This window comes from Psammomys obesus, unplaced genomic scaffold, assembly GCF_907164565.1.
Source record: "Psammomys obesus unplaced genomic scaffold, mPsaObe1.curated_primary_1811, whole genome shotgun sequence".
In the NCBI taxonomy this organism is placed as follows: Eukaryota; Metazoa; Chordata; class Mammalia; order Rodentia; family Muridae; genus Psammomys; species Psammomys obesus.
In genome coordinates this window covers 1,022,922-1,044,986 of record NW_026585691.1, presented here as the reverse complement: position 1 = coordinate 1,044,986, position 22,065 = coordinate 1,022,922, and the positions used below count along the sequence as shown (strand labels likewise).

Genomic DNA, 22,065 nt, shown 5'->3' with positions numbered 1-22,065 from the left:
TTTGTAAGAGAGAAGTCCACTCTAGGGCAGATGTATTATGTATTTTAACATACAGAGTTGGTGAGTGGGGCACTTGTAGGCTTTCTAAGAGGAAAAAATATTTAATCAAATCTTTATGAAAATGTGTTAGTTTCCAACTTCCTATGGTGAAAATGCATTACTTCTAATTACAGCATGCTCCAGAAATACAATACTTTATGTTTTCTCCACAAGACACTTCCATGGCATGGGCTATATTAAACAAGTTCATGTTCTGTCCTCTGTGACTCTGACTTTTCATTTGACTGGAGGACTGTTACAGCTTCATTGTCCTCTTGTCCAGAGGTGCGTGGGAGGAGGGTGCGCTTAGGGCCAGACAGAAATGGCTAGAATCTGAGTGTACCCTTACTTATTGTGTGGACTTAGGTACCTCTTGAGCCTGTTTTTTGTTTGTTTGTTTGTTTGTTTTTATCTGTGTGTATGTTGTATTTTAATGTAACTGGAAAGATCAGAGAAGTCTGTGAAGTACCTAGCACACCATATATTCTTGGTCCGTGCAAACCATGACTTTATTACTAGTTTAAAGCTCAAGTGTCACCTTCAGAGGCAGCCTGGACTCCACCAAGAAAACCCAGGCTGTCCTATCTACTTCCCATAATCATTGTTAGAGTGCACATTGCACTGAGCTGTCAGTCCCTGAGCATATGTGGATATGCTGTCTTGATGGCATGGCCTAGCCTTCTGTATTTTTGGCTCTAGTGACTTGCATGTTCTTCCTTAAGCATTCAGCTAAGCTGGATTCTGGGAATCTCGTGGGAGTCTGAAATGACTTGTAACCTTAAAGGAAAGGGAGAAGGTAGCATAGGAACTTTTGTCACAGCCAGTTTAGCACATAGTAGATGCTCAGTAAATATCCATCAAATAAATTCATAACCATCACTCAGATATCTACAAACCCACAGTAAGTATATCTAACCTATCTGTTTTCTCCAGCCTTTAAATTTTGATTGCATCATAGTCTGCTCATAATCCCAGAGGTTGGCACCAGGTCACTGTTGAGGGCACTATGACTCTGTGGGCTGATAAAGTAAGATGGTGGTAGACTTACCACCTCACTCTTCTAACTTTCTGGTAAGAGCACACTGAAACTCTTGGAGACATATTATTTTTTCCAAAGTCAAGGAAAACTCCTTTCTTACTGCACCCTGTCTCCACTCACTTTTCCACTTTAGTTACCACTCTCTTTAGCTTTTATCCAATCTCAGTAGAAAACATTTGCCCTGTCCATCTCTGAAATGAGATAGACAAGCCAAAAAACAAACACGCAAACAACAAAAACTCACTAAGCTCTCTATTAGATTATCTTGGCCAGGGGTTCTCATTTCTTTAACTTCCTACATACCACATATGTTCTAACGCAAGAAACAAGCTCCTTTCCTCGGCTGTTTGATCTAGAAACAGAGGCAAAGGCATCTACCCCAAGAATCTCACTGGCTACTTGTTTAGTGTGGCCTGTTGATCTAGTTGGACTGGTATAGCTATCTTTCTTCTCCCATCTCATCCCTCCCCTCTCTGACTTGTGTTTTAACCAGGTATGGACCACAGGCCTCAGCCTCTCGTACAGTGACCAGCTAGCCATGACTCAGCTCACGCTGTACCTGACCAATGGTCATCTGGATTGTAGTCTAAGCACCCTGGAAGTGCCCCGCTTTCCTCAAGACACAAAAAGGAAAAAGAAGCGCCTTAGCATCCAGGCAGACCTGGTAAGCAGCAGATTCCTTCTTGTTGATCTGGCGTTCAGCAGTGCTCAACTGCTAAGTGAACGAGAAGAAAATAAAGACCCAAACAGGTCACTGAGCCATTTAAAAACAAGGTCCAAAAATGGAACAGTCTGCCATGAAACGGGAGAGGTCACCAGGAAGAGGAAAAGCAGAATATGAAAGCCTAGAGGCCACAGGCTTTCTGTTTGGTTACCTCCCAATTCTCTTCATATTTCTCTAAGCAGCCAGCTATTTTTGACAGCCCTCATCCCTCTTTTTCTAGCCCTCATTTCCATTTGAGCTTAGATTCCCTGACCCAGAACTGATTGCTGAGTCCTCAGCTGGAGCTGTTTAGAACTGTATGGTCTCTTCCTCTGAACATCCTCCTGGAGGCTCAGGCCACGGGCTGGCAGGACTCACCTTGCCTCGCCTTGCCCCACACCCTGCCAGCAACTAGGCTACAATAATTGTAGCTGCTAGAACGCCTCAGGTCTTGCCTTGCACTCTGCGTCCACGAAGATGCCACCTGAAAGCCTGCCCCCAACCACCTCACACTAATACACTAGAACTTCCCTAAGACTTCCTGTCTCCCTCCTTTCCCTTTACCTAAAAACTACAGTTAAGACTGCTACAAAGTAAAAAGTTAATTTAAACACAGATTAATCCTACCCAGAATTTTTCTAAGTAGAAAAAAATGTTTTAAGTTAGGCATGATGGCACACACCTTTAATCCCAGCATTTGGAGGCAAAAGAAGGTGAATCTCTGAGTTCAAGGCCAGACTGGTCCACAGAGAGAGTTTCAGGACAACCAAGACTACATGTAGAAACCCTGTTTTGAAAACCATTATATATGTTATATGTTAAATTATATATAATATAGAACATATATAATTTTTGACTATAGTTTTCCCTCTCTCATCTCCTCTCAGATCCTCCCCTTCTCTCTACCAAACTTCGTGCCCTTTATTTTTCCCTATTTTTGAAAAATAAACAAAGAGGCAAGCAAAAACAAAAGAACCATAATTAAAAAACACATACACAAAACCAGACACACAAAACTCATAAAAACACAAAATTAGAAACCATAGTAGACAAGCAAAAGACCAGTAAAACAAAAAATGCCCAAACTAAGCCATATCACACACACACACACACACACACACACACACACACACACACACACACCTACAAAAATACCACTGAGTTTGTTTTGTGCTGGCCATCTCCTTCTGGGAATGGGGCCTGCCCTTGAGTGTGATAAATGTACCCAGCAGGACTACAGTAGAGAAAACTAATGTTTCCTTTGCAAGTGGATGTCAACCAGAGATAGCCCAAGTCTACTTCCCATCTCAGCACTGGAACCCTGTCTGGATTGAATCTGCCCACGCTGCCACATTTTCTCTGAGTTCATATGTGCATTAGTCCTGTTGTGTCACTGCTTCCTTGAAGTCATCCATCCCCTAAGGCTCTTAAGGAGCTTTCTGCCTCCTCTTCCCACAGTTCCCTGAACCTGTAAGGGGAGGGGTTTGATTTCCTCTTAGGACTGAGTGCTACAAGATCTCTCACCAGCTGAGGGTCTCTGTGTTAGTTCCTATTTACTGCAATGGAAGCTTCTATGATGATGGCTGAATGAGGCTCTGGTATATGGATATAGCAAAATGTCATAAGGAGTCGTTTTATTGTTGTTTTCCTTTAGCAGAACAACAGTATTTGCCTTTTCCCTAGGTCCATGACTTATCCTGTTTCAGGTTCTTGGCCACCTGAGAATTGTCAGTTATGGGCTTAAATACAAAGAGTGGTTGCCTATTCCCACAGAATTTGTGCTACGTTTGCAGCAGCATATCATGCAGGCAAGGTCACTGCTGTACATTGCAGGGTTTATAGTTAGGTCAATGCAGAGGACCTTCCAGTACCATGGACACTAGTCAGCAGGGGTGAAGGCTATAGTTTGGCACCAGTTTGTCTTCTCTGTGTTCAATGTAATAAGGTCTTACCATTGGGTTGTGAAGAGTAATCAATACCTTTGGCAATAACCTGAGATGTTTGGGGGTTTCCATGAGCTCCTTTGGCCAGTGACTCAACCAGATGTAAGCCATTGCTGGCTCTGGAGGTTTCGTTTCCTACCCAGGATTTCTAAAGATCAGGCTCCTGTGATCTTCTTAGCTTGATCAATGAGGCCTCCCATGATCTGCCTCTCTGTACCACAGTCTCCTTTGTCATCACTGGGATGACAGGCTTTGAGACCTGCTGCTGGTGAGGTTTACCAACTTAGAGCATTCGGGGTATAAAGAGTCGGTCTCCACAGGGAGAGTGGGTGCTTGTGGATCTAGCCAAACAGGTCATGGGGGAAAGAATAAAGGTCAACAGGGCAAGATGGTCCTTAGTATAAGAGTGCATTTGAGGCTGTACAGATCCAGTAGTCCTGACTGTCCCTAAAGGGGTTCTTATGCCTTCTCAAACAGTGGCTTCTTGTCCTTCTGAAAATGAAGCTCTACCTGACATCCAAATATATTAATCAGATAAAGAATTCCAGCTGGGTATGGAGGCAGACATCTCTAATTCCAGCACTGCGGGGCAGGAGCAGGTGGGTTTCTGTGAATTCAGGACCAGCCAGGTCGACAGCCTATCAGGATTAATTGGACCCTATCTCATAGGCTTTTGAGGCGACATCTCCTACCTTTCTGCTGAACAGCTTCAGATCTACATGCCTCTAGGTTTAAAGGGGCTTATTTGACTCTTTCCCCCACTATCCTAGAGAGGTTCTTGATGTCTTGAGTACACATATGGCTTCTTTCTATATGGATCTCAATCCAGTTCTCCCAGGGGGTACCATCCAGGGCCTTGCTCCTAGGAATCACCTTAATCTTTGCCTATTGAGAAGCAGAACTGAACTGGGTATGAGGAAACTGTCTCCACCTAAAGGCAGAAGGATCTGTGGTGCCCTTGGCCCAGGCGTGGATGAAAACAGTAGCAGTACAACCTTCCAAAGACAAGCTGCCACATCAGAATGTAGCTTTGCGGAGCCATAACAATAGTTGTACCTTGAATCACAACATTCCCTCATTTCCCTACCTCTTGCCTCCAGGTATCCCTCCTAGCTATAGGCCAAGAATGGAAACTCTGTGAAGACTTGAGGTTCCCATTCTGCTTGCTCTCCCTTAACAGCATGCTCAGATCAGTGGCCTGAGAGGGAGAACAAGGCAACTGCTGGGGGTGATGGAGAGCTCAGGAAGCAGGCTTCATTGAACAGCTCCTTTAATTGGGAGGAACAAAGGCTATTTAAATCTTTGGGGAATGGGCAGAGACTTTCAGGGTGAGTGTACATTACTGGCCAGGACCAAGGTGCTGAGAATGCATTATTTGCAGTGCTTGCTGGACATGACCTTGTAAGGAGAGAAGATGTTAAACCTGTAACCTGTCCACCAGGCTATGTGACTACCGAGAGGGTGGCAAAGGTGGGAGTCCAGGGGAAGGAGAGGGAACGGTCCTCACTCCTACCACTATCAGGTGAGATTTCCGGGGTAGGACATTGTTCAGCCCTAGTCCTGTTCTGGACCAGCTCCTCCCAGTTCCACAGTATCCGGCCCCACAAACACTATTACATGCTTTTAGGAGCTGCCTACACAAAACAGGAAAACATTATAAGAAATAAAATGTTTAAGAAATAAAATGTTTCCAGAATCATGACAAAAAAAAGCTACCTGGGTTTCTGGTATGAGAATAAACTTACAGCGCTTTAGAGAGCAACAAATTCTGCCATCCTGAACCACTGGCTGTCTGTGCAGGCTCCAGGCATATTTACACATGTAATAGATTCTTTAAAAAAACATGTACACATGTACACAACAGTACAGTTTTTTTGCCAACATGAAACTTCCCAAGTATGTGCACACTCTGATATTGGCAGGTTCACAATTAACCCCCCTGTGAAGACTGAGGGAGAAGACACAAGAAGGTGGATGTGGAAAGATGGCTTCTGTGATAATAAACCCACTCTGATGAGGTCAGCACGTTCAAAACTAAGAACTGTAAAGTAAATACTCCTAGTTTGCTTCTATTCCTTTGTGTTGAGACAAAACAAACAAGTGAGCAAAGAGCCTGTTCTCTCAGAATTGCTCAGAGATGACCTGATCCAAACTCCTTTACAGCCAGCAAACCAACCAACCAAATACATTTGACAGCATAAATAAGGTCTGAGAAATCCCAGATATGCACATTTTAGAAACAGAGAGTGCTGGGGAGACGGGTGAGTACAGTGCTTGCTGCACAAGCCTGAGACCTGAGTTCACTCTCCTGAACCCATGTAAAAAATCTGCGTGCAGTGCCGCTAGGATTCAGTAATCTGCAGGCCAGGGAGAAACCCCGCCTCACAAAAAGAGAGCTGCTAAGGAAGGCATTCAGGGTCAATCTCTGCCTTCCTGTGCGTGTGCACGCACGTGTGCATGTGCACACACACACAAAGGTGTCATTTGAACCTTTTCTCTAACTTTAAAATTAGCATCAATAACCACCATTTTCTGTCAGCCCTCACTCCTTCCTTCTCTTCCTGAACCTTTCAAACCACAGTTGCTGAGTGGCCATAAAAAAAAAAAAAAAAGTCATCTCTGCTAACATCTTGAAACAACCCAAGTCATTTATACACGTTTGAACAGATATGATCTGTAACGAATGATTAAGTAAAACCTTTTGTGTTAAATTATGATGTTAATAATGACTCTGTCTCCTGTAATTCATTATGAATTCTCAAGCGCTTCAGGTTTGATTTTGATAGAATGCAACCACATCAGAGTTTATGTGATGACTTTATTTTTAGAAGTCCTTCGTTGAAGGCACGTATTTCCCTACTACCGCTGCTACTGTAATTATGTACAAAACCAATCACTCATTAGAGTTAGGATACATTATCTTCTAGACAGATGAGGCTAAATAAGCAACACATTAATAATTCAGAGAGCAGTTCATTATGCATGTGGATGCCTGCTTCATAACTGGGATAAGAACCTCATCAGCCTCTGCCAACCCTTAAACAATAGTTCTGTGTTATTGCAGCCACCTTCCAGTTTACGCTTGTTAAACTGCTGCTTGGATTATTTTATCAAACATTCATTTATTTGTGGTCCCTTACTGCCGAGAACAGATTTTGGAAGCTCCTTTTTTAAGTTAATGATTTGAGCAATGGGTGTTATTAATTCTCAGAATATTATAAACATGATTAATTTTCAGGCAGAGATTTATTACATAAGGATTTCAGCTATGTCAACTGAAATGCATCACTGTCAAAACAAGTATCATGGTGAAAATAGAATGTGCTCCACACTTCAGACGCTGTGCACAGAACTAAATCAATTTAAATTGTGGCTGAAGCAAAATTATATTCTCCAGTGAAAAAGAGTATTCTGGGCTTCTTTTATTTAGCTTGAAGCATTCTTGTTAGATTGTGATTTAGAAAGGTAGCTTAATAAGACTAGACTAACAGTGATGTTTTGTGTGCTGTTTCTTCTCGTTCTCATGGAGACTAACTTCCTGAGATCCCACACATTCCAGATGTAGCCAGTGGGAATTTGGAGTGAAGAGTGTCGGTCTGGGAGTAGGGATGATGAATTCTGATCTTTGCTTTGGCCTCAGTTTCCTTAGTTACAAATAGGAACAGCCCAAACAATGCTCAAAGTCTCCCGAGCAGTTTGGTGTTGTGGGCCCTAGAGAATGGGGCTGTCTGTGGAAAGGCTCGCCTCACACACTGAAGAGAACCTAGGAGAAACATAGCCTGGGGGTGAACAGGAAAGGCCCATCTCCCCATTCTGCATCCTTTCTTGAAAATGTCCTTAGGTTGGTTTTTATTGTTGTTGTAGAAGAATCTAGAAGGGGGTAATATTGTTATGGCAGGCCATACCTAAGCCTTTATCAGTCATCACTCAGCTGTGTCAGTCAACACCCAGCAAGAAATCAACTAGAAGCAAATTCAAAAGATCTCTCATCCAACACATGAGGCATGGAGAAAACTGGATCAAGTGGCAAAGAGCTCCAGGTTTATTAAGGGCAGCACCTGGCTCTGCCACAGAGCTTAGGGTGAGGGCAGCAACACAATGTGCTAAGCCTAACCTAAACATACTTTGCTAAACCCCTCACACAAACTTGTTCGTAATCCAGCATATTAGGTAGGAACTATTATGTTTATTTTTAGATGTGAGATTTGAGGTAATAGGAGGCAAGCACATATTAAAGATTACTTAGCAAGCAAATGGGGAAGCCAAGGTTTAACGCGCAGGCTCTCGAACCTGCAACGCGTTAGCCAGCCTTGCACTGGCTCAGTCAGGGCTTGGGTTCTTGGCAGCTTCAGCTCCTCACTAAAGAAGCCTAGTTGAGGCTTCAGAACACTCTTTTCAAAGGAGAGCTATGTCCCTGTGACTGAACTGCTTTCTGGTATGTGTCAACCATTGTCTTCCCATCCGTCTGAACTCAGCCAAGCTCAGTGACACAGAATGGATTAGGTGATCATGAAGGAGTATGGTTTTCTAGGCAGCACAAATGACTGAATTAAGTAAATAGGGAAATATGGAACCTATCAAATCACTTGAAACCATGAGCCATCTTTTTCTAGAAATGAACAGTTTATACACACAATATATGTATGAACACAGTATACACTTTCACAAAGAAGACCGACGAGGCCATCTACAGGTGCCGTTAGAGCGACTGCTCCAGCAAGATGCTGACGGCCTGCTAAGGTCAGGAGGCTCTTTATGCATACATGGAAGTTGGTCAGGCCTTACAGACGAGGGTAGTCAGTGAAGAGAAAGGAAGGGAAGGCCTCAATTTGTAAAGCATAGAATGTCTGAAGAGACCATGTTTCCTTTAGAGGATGGTGAAGAATCAGAGGGCGAGAGTTAGAGCAGTGTACTGAGACTGTTTGCCCACTAAGGTAGGCTCTGGCTTTCAGCTTGAAGACAAGGAAACAACCCTGAGGACTTCTGAGTAGGAGAATGAAACTGAGCAACTTGGTTTGAGGAAAAACAATAAATCTTGTGAGCATGGTCAGAATCCCAGAAGACAAGGGGGTGCCCCCAGTAGAGGAAGGAAACAGCCTCGGAAACTATATTTACTTATAGTCTAGATTCCTTTCAAAGGAATAGTGACGACAAGGGTAGTAGGTATGATTTATCAGATTTCAGACACAGTCTTACATGGGGCATTGTCAGATTTAGACGTTAAATGTTAAATCACACAGATAGTCAATGGCCTCCCAGGTTTTGAACCACTGCATTTCTGATTCCATATGTCCTGTCCATTGTGGAATTCTGCTTGCGCCCTTTTAACCAGAGCTCCTGAGCAATAAGTCATAGGCTAGGATGTGACAATGATGAAAAAGAAGCAACAACTAAGAGACATATCAATCATCCTGAGTCTCTTCCGACTCTCCATGCATTTTTACATTCAGGGCTGGGAAAGGGGGGGGGGGACACAAGAGTTTGTTTTCACCAAGAAGACCAGGCCTCAGGTGGTCTGGTCTTATTGACATCCAGAAGGCACATTCAGCTGGTCCATAAGTTGTTTTGTTGTGCTTTATGACCAAGAAACATGGTATGGAGGGTGATCTGCCTACCAGGTACTTTCCTTCCTCTCTCACTGATGGTGGCATAATAGTGGTTTTGCTTATTTATATACTAAGGTAGCATAAGATAAGTTTAGAACACAAAAATTACCTTGGGTGGAATTACCTTGTGAATTTATGGTAACTACCACATGATTACATATTCAGTAGCTCAGGGAAATTCCATTGTGTTTGCAGCTCACATCCATGTGTAAAGGCTTGGGCTTCTGGGCCTTCATTATGACAGGAGGTGATAACACAGCCTGGCACAGTAAAGTCTGGCCAGCTCAGTCAGAGCTTCTCTTAGCTGGCTCTTGTCACCACAATATTGTGAAGCATAACAGCAGTTTTGTATGGCACATTAAAAAAATAACAAAAGAAAACTTTTGAAAGTTTTTACCATAAAGAAATGATAAATATTTGAGGAGATAAAAAATGCTTCATGTGATTTAAATATTGTGAAATGCATACATGTATCAAACATTACATGTATATCACTGATAAGAAAAACATTTATGTTTTTGTGCGTCTATTTAAAAATAAAAATGTCCTAGTAGGTACAGATGGCACAATCCTAATGGCAAGACATGACTCAAAATGGATTAGCCTGTGAGGGCCTAACATTTGTTAGGGGGAAAGCATCCTTACCAATGGTCTGATGGTAACGTTCACATATAGGGTTTGATATAAATGTTGATGGAAAGTCACATGGGAGGGAGACATGCTATAAAAGATGACTGTAGAATTTGGACATATGTGCCTGACAGAGAGGAAGAGGCAGCAAGAAAAAAGACAGCAGACTTCCAGAAGAGTAAAAATATCTATTGTCTGATGGGCACTTGATCAGCTCAGTCCCACACTACTTCCTAAACAGAGGCCAAGGTCTGCCTACAGATCCCCAGGAACCCCAAAGCCAGCTGTACGCTGGCATTTCTTTTGACTTCTTTTGTTTCAAGTCAATGTGGAAGTTCAAGCCCTTGCAGGACTGCCTAAGTTCAAGATCTGGGCCAGGAACATTCATCTTTTACGCCCTTAAAGTTGGTGAGGGTTCTGTATGCAGGTCTCCTAATTCCCAGTTATCTCACAGAAACAGCTGACTGTCCAAGACAAATATAACATGTTACAAATGGTATACTGCAAAGCTGCTAGCATCAACTACTTTAATTTGTGCAGATGAAATTTTAAATGTTTTAGAAAATATATAAATTATATTTAAAAATATAAAATTCTATAGCCAGTCTCTGGGACAGCTCCAACTGACAGGATTGCAAAATAAAGAGAAAAGTAGAAGGGCTACTTAGGAAGAAGAATGAGATCATTGGGAAGGAGAAATGGAACAAGGAGTAACAGGTGAATATAACTGAAATCCATTGTGTATATGTATGGAATTGCCATAGTGAAACCCATTTGTATGTATAATTAATATCTGCTAATAAAAAACATTTTTAAAAGTAGCAGTTTCCCAACAGAAAATGCAGTTATCCAACTCCAGAACTGGAGAGGGGATTTTTGTAAACACTAAAGTGGCTTACTTCTGTATAGTATGGGAAGTGAATATACTGTTTGCTGACACTATCGATAACATGTTATACTGATAGTGCATTAGTCAGCTTTGAGGTAATAATGATAACATGGGGGTTATTTAGCTTATAGTCTGGAGGCTCCACTTCCTGGTGGACTAGCCCAGTACTTTGGACATCTGATGGGGGTGATTGATTGCTGACCTAAGGATCTTCCACAGAATCATACCTCCTAATGGCTTGATCATCTTTCAACAGGTGACCTTTAGAAAAAATACAATAGCATAGACCCTTGAGATAAAGTGATGAAGACTGAGGTTTATATTGTGGCCTTTATGTCTCAAAAACATAGTACTCCAGTCCAATCCTGAGAAATAAATCAGAAAAAAAAAACAAATCAATAGGAATTTTATAAAATAACTAACAGTACTCCTCGAACTTGTCAAGTTCATAAAAAACATGGGAATCGAAAAACTATAAAAGCCCTAAGAGACATAAGAAGTAGGATAACTGAGTATAATATGATCCTGAATATAAGATGGGATCCTGAAACAGGAAGGAGGAAATAAGGGAAAACTCGGGAAATTCAAATAAAGTATGAACTTAAGGTAGGAAATAGTAATGTAGCAGTTTGGGTTTTTAGTTATGACAAATGTTCCAAAACAATATAATGTATTATAACACTGCAACTGTGCTGGGATTACCACTTCTGTGTTATTAGTAATTTTTCTACAAATCTGTAGCTATAAAGTTAAATTTCTGATGTAAAAATTTTGAGTCTAACTTTCAGTTGTGGCTTTTCTAGTCACCGGAAACCAGTCGCTATGCACTGATGACCACCCAGCTGAAGCACGACAACCTCTCGCTAATCTTCTATTATGTTTTTCTTCAGATGTGTAAGGCCCATGGCATTGGCTATGACCTTGAGGTATGAGGGTTATAGTTACAGTTCTTCAGGGCTGAGCCCATCGGGTACATACAGGATCCAGGTGGCTAACAAACTGATGCTCCTTCAAAGAGCTGGTCTTTAGGTGGGTGAATTCGGAGGAAGGTTAGGTGTTGTACAGGACAGGCATCCATACAACAGCAGCTCCACAGAGCAGCACCTAGTCCTAGAAAGTCCTCCTCCTCCCCATACTTGCACAACCACATCACAGACTAATGTCCCTAGTTTCCAGATTTAGGAATACCCTGGAAGTATCTCTTGAACCTGCAGGAGGCATGCCCTGGGCCTCCAGAGCCTGCCCACTGCTGCTTGCTAAGATACAGCCCCTTGGTCTTCTCAGACAAACAGAACAGTCAGCACTGACAGGGTGACTTAAACAGCAAGAATTTTTCTTCTCACAGCTGGAGGGTGGACCTCCAAGATCAAGCCACTTGTAGTTTTGCTCCTGGTAAGAGGACTTATTTGTTTCCTTGTAGAATGCATCTTCTCCTTATGTCCCTAACACACACATACACACACACACGCACCCACACACATCATGGAAGGTGATATCATTTGTATAAGGACACCAGTTCTAAAGGATCAGAACTCTACTCTTATGACTTCATTTAACTTAGTCACCTTCTTAAAGGCCCTTTTCCCAATATAGTCACATAAGTGTTTTGTTTGAAATACAATTTAGGGAACAATAAAATGAAGTTCGTATCATTTTGCTGTTTATATTTGATGACTTCTTTCAGAAAGGAGTTCTGATTATTTTTTAAGGAAGGAGGCAGCTGCTCCATCCAAACATAGCATCATGGGGTATGTGAAATACAAGGACTTATTCCTAAACCAAGACATCCAGTCCATGCCCAGAAACTCATTTTACTCTGGAGAAATATTTTTAAGTTTTCCACTTCAACAAATATTTTCAAATCTCTGACACCTTAAGATGTTCTAAGACACTATGTGACTCAGTACTTACTTGAACAAACACAACCACATATCACATAAACAATATAAAAATAAATTCACTGCCCACATATAATGACATGATAATTATACAGTTGCAGCCTAATTGAATGTTTTAATTTGTAGAGATACAATTCAATATCTATTAATTTTAGGTAAACAGTCTGCCACTGAGCTACATTCGTAGAAGCCCTAATTTCTACAAATTTTTAGTTTTATTACTTGAGAACCAATACTATTTTCAAGAGTCAACTTTTTATGGGCCCTTTAAAATCATTCAGACCTTAAGCACAGCACCAACTGTGAGGAGAATGCTCTGGGTGATATCTGGCAACCCCAGTGGACTGCCAGGGCACTGTCAAGACCATGAGGCTCTTTGGTTAGCCTGATCTATGCTGGTGCAAACACATATGATGGAGCTCATATTGCTTTGCAAGTTACCTTAAATCTGATGAAATGCAGAAACAATAAAAATGCCAGAATGAACTAATTTACCTGAAATTTTTACATCTGCTACATACAATCCCTTCTGAATTAGTTTCCAGTCCCAAACTGGTGGGATTGAAACAGTCCATGTACCACAAGGTAGCTAATCTATTTATTTTTCTAAAGCATCAAAACAGGATACATTTTGTGAATCAGCATATTTGGCAGGGAAGTCTCAAAGAAGCTCAAAACATACTTTATCACTTTCTACTACCTGAAGTGTGTTCATTCTTGAGTTAAGGGCTTTGCACTTGATTGGAGTTATAATATTTTTGAGAAAAGTGAAGCCCAGAACATAAGGAGCTATTTACACCTTTGTTTCTTGGATGATTGGTTATAATTCTTTATCTTTTATCCATTAATTAATTTATTTACTTTACATCCCAATTGGAACTTCCCCTCCCTCCTCTCCTCCCAATCCCTCCTCACCTCTCCCCCACCTCTCCCCTCCCTAGACCCCAGTCCCTTTTTCCTCAGGAAAGAGGAGACCTCCCACGGATATCAACTCACCTTGGTATGTCAAGTTGTAGGAGGACTGGGAACATCTTCTATTGAGGCCAGACAAGGGAAAAGGGATCCAAAGACAGGCAACAGAGTCAGGGACAGGCCCTGCTCAGGCTGTTAGAGGTCCCACAGGAGGACCAAGCTGTACATCTGTTACATATGTGTAGGGGGCCTAGGTCTGTCTCATGCATGTTCTCTAGTTGGTGGTTCAGTCTCTGTGAGAGTCCCTAAGAAGCTCTGTTGATTCTGTAGGTTTTCTTGTGATGTCCTTAACCTGTCTGGCTCTTTCATTTCATCCTCCCCTCTTCCATAAGATTCCCCAAGCTCTGCCTAATGTTTGGCTGTGGGTCTCTGCCTCTATTTCCATCAGCTGCAGGGTGAAGCCACTCAGATGACAGTTATGCTAGCCTCCTGTCTGCAAGTATAGCAGATATTATTAATAGTGTTGGTGTGGGCTCTCTGTCATGGCATGAGACTCATGTTGGGCCAGTCATTGGTTGGTCATTCCCCCACTTTCTGCTCCCTCTTTATTCCTGTACCTCTTATAGGCAAGAAAAATTATGAGTCCAAGGTTTTGTGGCTGGGTTGGTTCCCCCAGCCCGACATTGGAAGTCTTGCCTGGTTACAGAAGGTGACCATTTCATGCTCCATATCCCCTATGGCTAGGAGTCTTAGCTAAGGTCACCCTCATGGATTCCCAAGGGTCCCCATTGTCCTGGATGTCTAGCTTGTCCCAGAGATGCCCACACACACTGATTCCAGTTCTCGCTCCTGCTGTCCTTCCCACACATGGTCCCTCCTGTTCCCCTTCCCACCCGATCCCTCCATCCATCCCACCCAGAGGTCTATTTTTCTTCTCAGTGAGATCCGAACATCCTCCTTTGAGCCCTCCTTGCTACTTAGCTTCTTTGGGTCTGTGGACTGTAGCACGGTTATCCTGTACTTTACGGCTAAAGTCCATATAAGTGAGCACATACCATGTTTGTCTTTCTGTACCTGAGTTACCTCACTCAGGATTATCTTTTTTAGTTCCATCCATTTGCCTACAAATTTCGTGATGTCATTGTCTTTAATAGCTGAGTAATATTCCATCGTGTAAATTTACCATATTTTCTTAATCCATTCTTCAGTTGAGGGATAAATAGGTTGTTTTCTGCTTCTGGATAATACAAATAAAGCTTCTATGAACATAGATGAGCAAGTGTCCTTGTGGTTATGATGGAGCATCTTTTGGGTATATGCCCAGGAGTGGTATAGCTGGATCTTGAGGTAAAGCTATTCCCAATTTTCTGAGAACCTGTCAAATTGATTCCCAATGTTGTTATACAAGTTTTCACTCCCACCAGCTTTGGAGGAGTATTCCCCTTGTTCCACATCCTTATCAGCATGAGCTGTCACTTGAGTTTTTGATCTTAGCCACTCTGACAGGTATAAGATGGAATCTCAGAGTTGTTTTGATTTGCATTTTCCTAAAGACTAAGGATGTTGAACATTTCTTTAAGTGCTCTTAGCCATTCCTTGAAAGAACAATTCTCATCTTCATATGAAAAAATAAAAAACCCAGGATAGCTAAAACAATCCTATACAATAAAAGAGCTTTTGGAAGTAACACCATCCCTAATCTCAAGCTGTACTACAGAGCAATAGTAATAAAAACCACATAGTATTGACATAAAAACAGACAGACTGATCAGCGGAATTGAATCAAAGACCCAGAAGTAAGCCCACATACCTACGGACACTTGATTTTTTACAAAGTAACCAAAGCTATACAATGGAACAAAGAAAGTGTACTTAACAAATGGTGCTGGTTTAACTGGATGTCTGCATATAGAAGAATACAAATAGCTATCACCTTGCACAGTGGATAGCTGTGGACCACAGACCTCAATATAAAACCAGAAACACTAAATCTGACAGAAGAAAAAGTGGGGAATAGCCTTGAGCTCACTGGTACATGAGAAAACTTAGTGAAAAGAACACCAACAGCTCAGGCACTAAGATGAACAATTAATAAATGGGACCTCATGAAACTGAAAAGCTTCTGTAAAGCAAATGACACCATCAAAAGGACAAAACAGCAGCCTACAGAATAGGAAAAGATCTTCACCAACCCTACATCCAACAGAGGGCTCATATCCAAATTATATAAAGAACTCAAGAAATTAGATAGCAACAAACCAAACAGTTCAATTTTAAAATGGAATACAGAGCTACACTTCTTTTTATTTTATTTTATTTTTTAAGTTCAGCCTCTATAGAGACTGTCAAAGATTGCCAATGCTGAGTGTATTACAAGTTGTCATAGTGGGGTGTTGGGAAAAGTTTTTAGTCAACAATAATTCGCCTAGGTTAAACCTCACTGGCTATGACACTGTGATTGGAGTGATCCAGGGGAGCAGACTAATGGTGCAGAGGAAGTGAATCCAGCAAGAGTCAGGAGTCTTGCTAGGGAAAGTTACAGAAAGAATGGATAGCGAGGCACCACAGTTCCCCAGACTCACCCACAGGTTTGCTTATGTTCAGTAACTTACAAAGGATGAAAGATAAAAAGGTAAAGAGAAATATGGATTAGGAGCAACAGAGTAATGCAACAACACAAAGAAAAGAAAAAAAAACAGAACCAGAGATAAAAAGAACCCACTTGAAGAAATCAGATGATAATGAGAAAGAAAGCAAATACATATAAATAAATATAAGCAGTCATGTATATATAAATAAGTATATTTATACTGTAGATATGCATATATATAAATACATGGATATATATCACATATACATACAGACAAATATATAGACAGATTAGGGGCAACATTCTGTGTGTGTGTGTGTGTGTGTGTGTGTGTGTGTGTGTGTGTAAAAGAGAGAGAGAATGAAGTGAGAATCATATGACCATATTTGTATTTTACAAATTTCCAAGTTGTATTATTGCCTGATCTTTCCTGAGATGGGCACTCGTATTTCTTGACTTTGAACATGGATTCAGAAATGTATCCCTAGTGAGACCTTTCCACCAATGCGCCTCTTCTTTTCCTTCCTCTACCCCTTATCTTCTTTCTCCTCCACCTCTCTCCCTCTTTTTCTTCATCATCTTCTTTTAGTTTTTTGAGACCGAATCTTACTCTGAATCTTAAGTTGGTTTCAAATTCATGGCAATCTTCCTGCCTTGACTGCTCAATTCCTGGGGCTACAAGCATTCTTTATTACTCCTGGCTACCCTCCCTGTCTGGATGGACTTGTCTCAGGGAGGGAGCTGATGGGCCAGCATTTTAGAGCACTTCCTCTTTATTGGCCACTGGGATGAGCATTTTCACTCCACTATCTCATTTATTCTTCATGCCCATGCTGTAAGGAGATGTTGTTTCTACTATATCACAGTGAGATTTTCCCATGGTTGTGCAGCCAAGAATGTTATGGAGCTGGCATTTGAACCCATAACTGTACATGGCTTTCTCCCGTGTGTGCCTTTTCCTCTCAAGAACGGCTTCCCATAACTAAAATGTGATTGCCAGCCTAAGGAAAGAGCTCTGAATCCATTTCAGAAGAGTGCTCTGCCTCAGTTGGTGGGCTCCCTCGGCTGCAGAAGCGCCAACCTCCACTGCACAGCCCTATGCCGGCCTCTTCCTTACCAAGGGTGGGTAGAAGACTGGCTTCCCTCGGATTTCATTCTCTCTTTAGGCTATACTGAGAATAGAAAGAAAGCCATTTCCCCAAATCCCAGGGTAAGCTCTGCTCCCTGTTTTTGTTTTGGGTTGAATTTAAAGAGGGAGCTCTTTCCAGGGAAAGCAAGTGACATAAGCAATGCGTTACTGTTGATGGCACCAATGTTCTTGTTCAACTTGGTTTTCTTCCCATTCTCATCACAGAATTTCAGTGATTTTTTTTTGTCCAAAATTGAGTGTGGGGAGTGTCAGATTATCTCATGAGCTTATTATTTTCTTGATGAATGTTGGAGAGATGCATTGCTGAGTTTCTAAGTAATTTGGTGGGTCTCATTATAGATATTTCTGCAGTGCTACATAATGCCCCCAGTTGATTTCATGAAATGAAGGTGTGGCACAAGCTGTATGGAGAAAGGCATCATGTATACTTTTCCTTTTGCAGCAGTTTGACGGGCCTGATATCACAACATACACGGGCAGTGTGCCACAGTCTTAAATGGCTCCACAACCAGGAAAAATCCTTTTCTGTGGCCCAGATAGTGCAATGGTAGGAAGCATTAGCATTATTTACAAATGCTGTGGTTCTCTCCTTTGCAGGCATATAACAGACCTATACTTTCTCAGTGTTCCCACAAAGTTAGGGATAGCCATGTAAATTGTTTTGACCAGTGAGATATGATCAGACGTGAAATATGTCATGTTTTGCAGAACATCTGAGTTGCCATATTCTCTTTCCCACCTTGGAAACACATGGAACCTCATTTTAGCAGCTCATCGTAACAGTCTGGTGTCAGAGGGCACCAAAAGTGACAGGAGACACATGCCACACATGTGGAAGAAGAACGTGAATAGGAAATACATCCTCTGTTGTTTTAAACAACATCAATCTTCTTCAGTACTTGAATATTCAAACAGCTGGTCTGCCTGGTCAACACCAAAACAAGCATCAGAATGAAGGTGTCCCCAAGCAAAACCCACAAGTTTGACGGGGACGCGGTGATACCCATGGTGCCATGAAGTCATGTAAACAGTCGTGTTATAAAGTGATGAAATAGTTAGCAAAACTGGCCCCTGTGACAACTTAGAAGACCTACTGTGTTCACAGCACTAGCAAAGCAGTTAGAAGATACAGTGGTGTTCCTGTGCTGAACATTCTAGCTACTTTGTCAAAGAACACAAAAATTTTGAGCCACTAAAGGTATCAGGCAGTATTAGCAGAAATGAAAATAAACAGATTCTAGATAGTAGGAACTTGGAAAAGCTGGAAAAACTAAGCTGAGTTCTTAAATTTCAAAAAGGAGGTATTAAAAAATACTGAAAGGGGCTGACAAGATGGCTCAACAGGTACATGCCACACAGGTGTGACAACTTGAGTTTGATCCCAGTGGAAGGGGACGACCAACACCACAAAGCTGTCCTTGAACCTCCACACATGCATGATGGCACACACAATACTGAAAGGCTTTTACAAACGCAGAAAAGTAGAACTGCCTTGTAATAAGGATCAAGTTAAAGTTGCAAGTCCAAGCAACTACTAAAACCTCTGAATGAATCTCAAGAGTAAGGATGCAGCAAAGATTGTAGCAGCTAGCACATGTTTTAATACAGAAAGATTAGCTACATAAAAACAAAGCCTATTGCTCTCCTACTAAAGCCTGACAGGCTTAGGACACCTACAATTAAGAGAATGAGAGGAGTACAGAAACAAGAAAACATAGAAATAAAGAAAAACCTAGCTATATGCAGAAGGAACTACAGACGCAGTCACTGAAGATGCACGTACGTTTCATGTCTGTGTGTGTATACACCACTGAGTGCCGCTGCATATGTACTTGACCCTCTTGTAGAAGTCACAGGATAGCCTTGGGGTCAGATTCCAGGCACCTTCCACGTTTTTGCTGAAACTGAGTCACTCATGAGCCTGGAACTTTGCCACATAAACCAGGCTAACTACCTGTGCACATCCAGGGACCCTCTATCTCTGCCTCCCATTCCCCATGCACATACACCCTGCTTCTTACTTGGGCCCGGGGGATCCAAACTCAGGTCCTCACAGTTGTGAGGCAAACGCTTTACAAACTGAACCATCTCTCTAGCTTGAAGTAAAAATTTTTGAGGAATTGAACAGTTAAAAGAAACATTAATATGCACTGAAAGAGGCTGGACCTTTTTAAGACTTAAAACAACCTTTGGGTACTCAGCTGTCCATAGCGAGTAAGTGAGTAAGAAAGAAAATATTAAATAAAGAATAATCTCTGATGTCCACTTCAGATACGGCCAAGGATTATTATGAAAAGAGAATAGTCAGGACAAACCAAGGACCACAAAAACAAATAAACAAAAACCCACTATCTACAAGAGTCCCCTTAAGTTCATGGAAACCCCCTGCTAGAGGAGTATTTCCCCACATAACACTCAGAACTGCCATAGACTGCCATATAGACTTGGAAGCAAGTAGAGCAGTGCCTTGTCCCTTTTACTCCAAGGGTTTGAGTGGTGAAGGTGGAACATATCAAGACACCCAGACCTAATCTGGAGAAACCATGGTAATCCATAATCACTTGTAACATTATTCTAAACATTTTATACTGTGTAAAATATTTTCAGATATTTTATCTTTGCCATGACTCTAAAAAGTAAACACCATTGCTTTGATTTTGTAGATGAAAAAGCTGAGGCTCAAAAAAATTAATTAATTTGCAAGTTTATATAGCAAACTCTTGTTTTTTATGGTCCTTTCAAGTAATTAGTTTGAAAAGGATTTTATACAACAGCAAATTTTTAAATATTTTAAAGGAAAGACTAAGATTAAAAACAAATGTGAAAAGTTAATCTAAGTTACCAGCCTAGGGACAGGGCTGAGTAAAACAGACAAGGAATTTGATGGCCTTGTATCAGAAAGGAGGTCACCCTTTCCAGGGAATGCGACCAGGCATGGAGGTGGAGTGGAATTGCCTACACTGAAGTCACGCTGATGCACTGCATAAGTGTAGGCCCTCACAGCTCTCACAAGTAAAATAAGATGCTTATTTTGTGGATATTAAAGACAAACAACTTTGAGTAAGCCTTTTATTTTTCTTATTCCCTTTGGATGAAGGCTGAAAAACTTCCTGGTTAACTGTCCTAGAGAGAGAGTTACAAATATCCTGCCATGCCTAGAGATCTTATTCTCTGACAAGATAGGTTCAACTTAATCACCAAAAATGAATTATAAAACTTGGATAAATATCTATAGATAACAACTTTTTGAAGACATTGCAATGCAAGCAACTGACCAATCAATACATGAAGATCTTTGGTCCTTAAACAGAAGACTGTCTCGGCAATGGTAGTGAACTCCTAACACTTGGGAGGAAGAGGCAGGCAGATCTTTGTAAGTTCGAGGTCAGGCTGGTCTCCCAGTTCCAGGATAGCCAAGGCTACAAAGAAAAACCTTGTCTCAAAAAACAGACAAATAAAAGACCGTTAAATTTACCTGAAGTCTTTTTTTAAGCGAGGTTTTGTTTTGTTTCTTCTTTCCTTTGAAAACAATAGTCCAAACAGAAATCATAATCTTACATAAAGAAAGAGGGGGTGAGTTCAGAATGGTCAAGCAGTTTGGTACTGTAGAGCCAAACTCCTCGTGCAAAGCTAATGACTAAGAAGCAGCTAACACTCTGTGTACAGGTCCTATTTAAATCACTGGACGATACTACCCTGTGAAAGAATAACTCAAGACTCCAGAAACCTAATACAACAAGTAACCACAAGGCTAAAGACCTGGTAAGGATTTTTAAAACCATGTGATATTAGAGAGAAGAGTTCCCAGGCTATTAAGCTGGAAGGATTCTGATAAACACTCCAAGCTTTCAGTGGGAACTTCAAAAAGACTCTTGCCTAGGTGAAAAGATCAAGCACAAGGAAGAGGTGAATTGCAGTCTAAACTTAGCCTTTGGTATACCCAGATGAATCTCCAGTACCCTGACAAAACAATAATCACTCAGAATTCACCATGCTGAACAAGAACACCATGAAGAGTCTCTGCAATTTTCTAAGTTACCAAAATCCAATAAAAATCATAAGACATACTAAAAGACAGGACCAAAGAACTGAAAGCAAATAGAAAAAAAAAGTGTCCACAAGAAATCCAAATATTGAAGTTTTCAGAGACTCTAAAAGAGCTATGATTAATATTCAAGGAAAATAAGAGGATAGTTTAGAATAACAAGATAGTTTCACTGAAGCCCTAAATTTGCTTTTTAGAAGTGAAAATTACAGAACTAAAAACAGTCACAAAAAGTTGACACTAGCAATTTTATACATTAATGTAATAGAGGAAACAACAGAGCAAAATGATTACTGAACTAGAAAACAGGTCAGTGGGAAATATTCAAAATTACATAGAAAGAAAATAATGAGAATCCAGAAAGGGATTGGAGATACGTGGGAAATGGAACAAAAAACTACAACATGCATACACTTAATGTCTTACGAGAAAATAAATCTTTTAAAATAAATACAGACATAATTTTCCAAAAGTGGCGAATTATATCAAATTACACATTCCACAAACACTACAAATGATAGACAAGATACATTTAAGGACAACCATACCTGGGTACTTTTAGCTTTGAATATTTAAAGAAAGATAAAATCTTAGAAGCAGATAAAAACAAAATAGCCAACA

The 22,065-nt window shown here is 41.1% G+C and overlaps 1 protein-coding gene across 1 annotated transcript in view; it reads left to right on the top strand.

The window, feature by feature from the left end:
* Positions 1-22,065, top strand: part of Iqch (IQ motif containing H) — a 190,510-nt gene that overhangs the window by 160,847 nt on the left and 7,598 nt on the right. Inside the window, exon 16 of the mRNA XM_055596756.1 lies at positions 1,572-1,742. Coding sequence (XP_055452731.1) covers positions 1,572-1,742 — 171 coding nt within the window. The remainder of the gene's footprint in view (positions 1-1,571; positions 1,743-22,065) is intronic.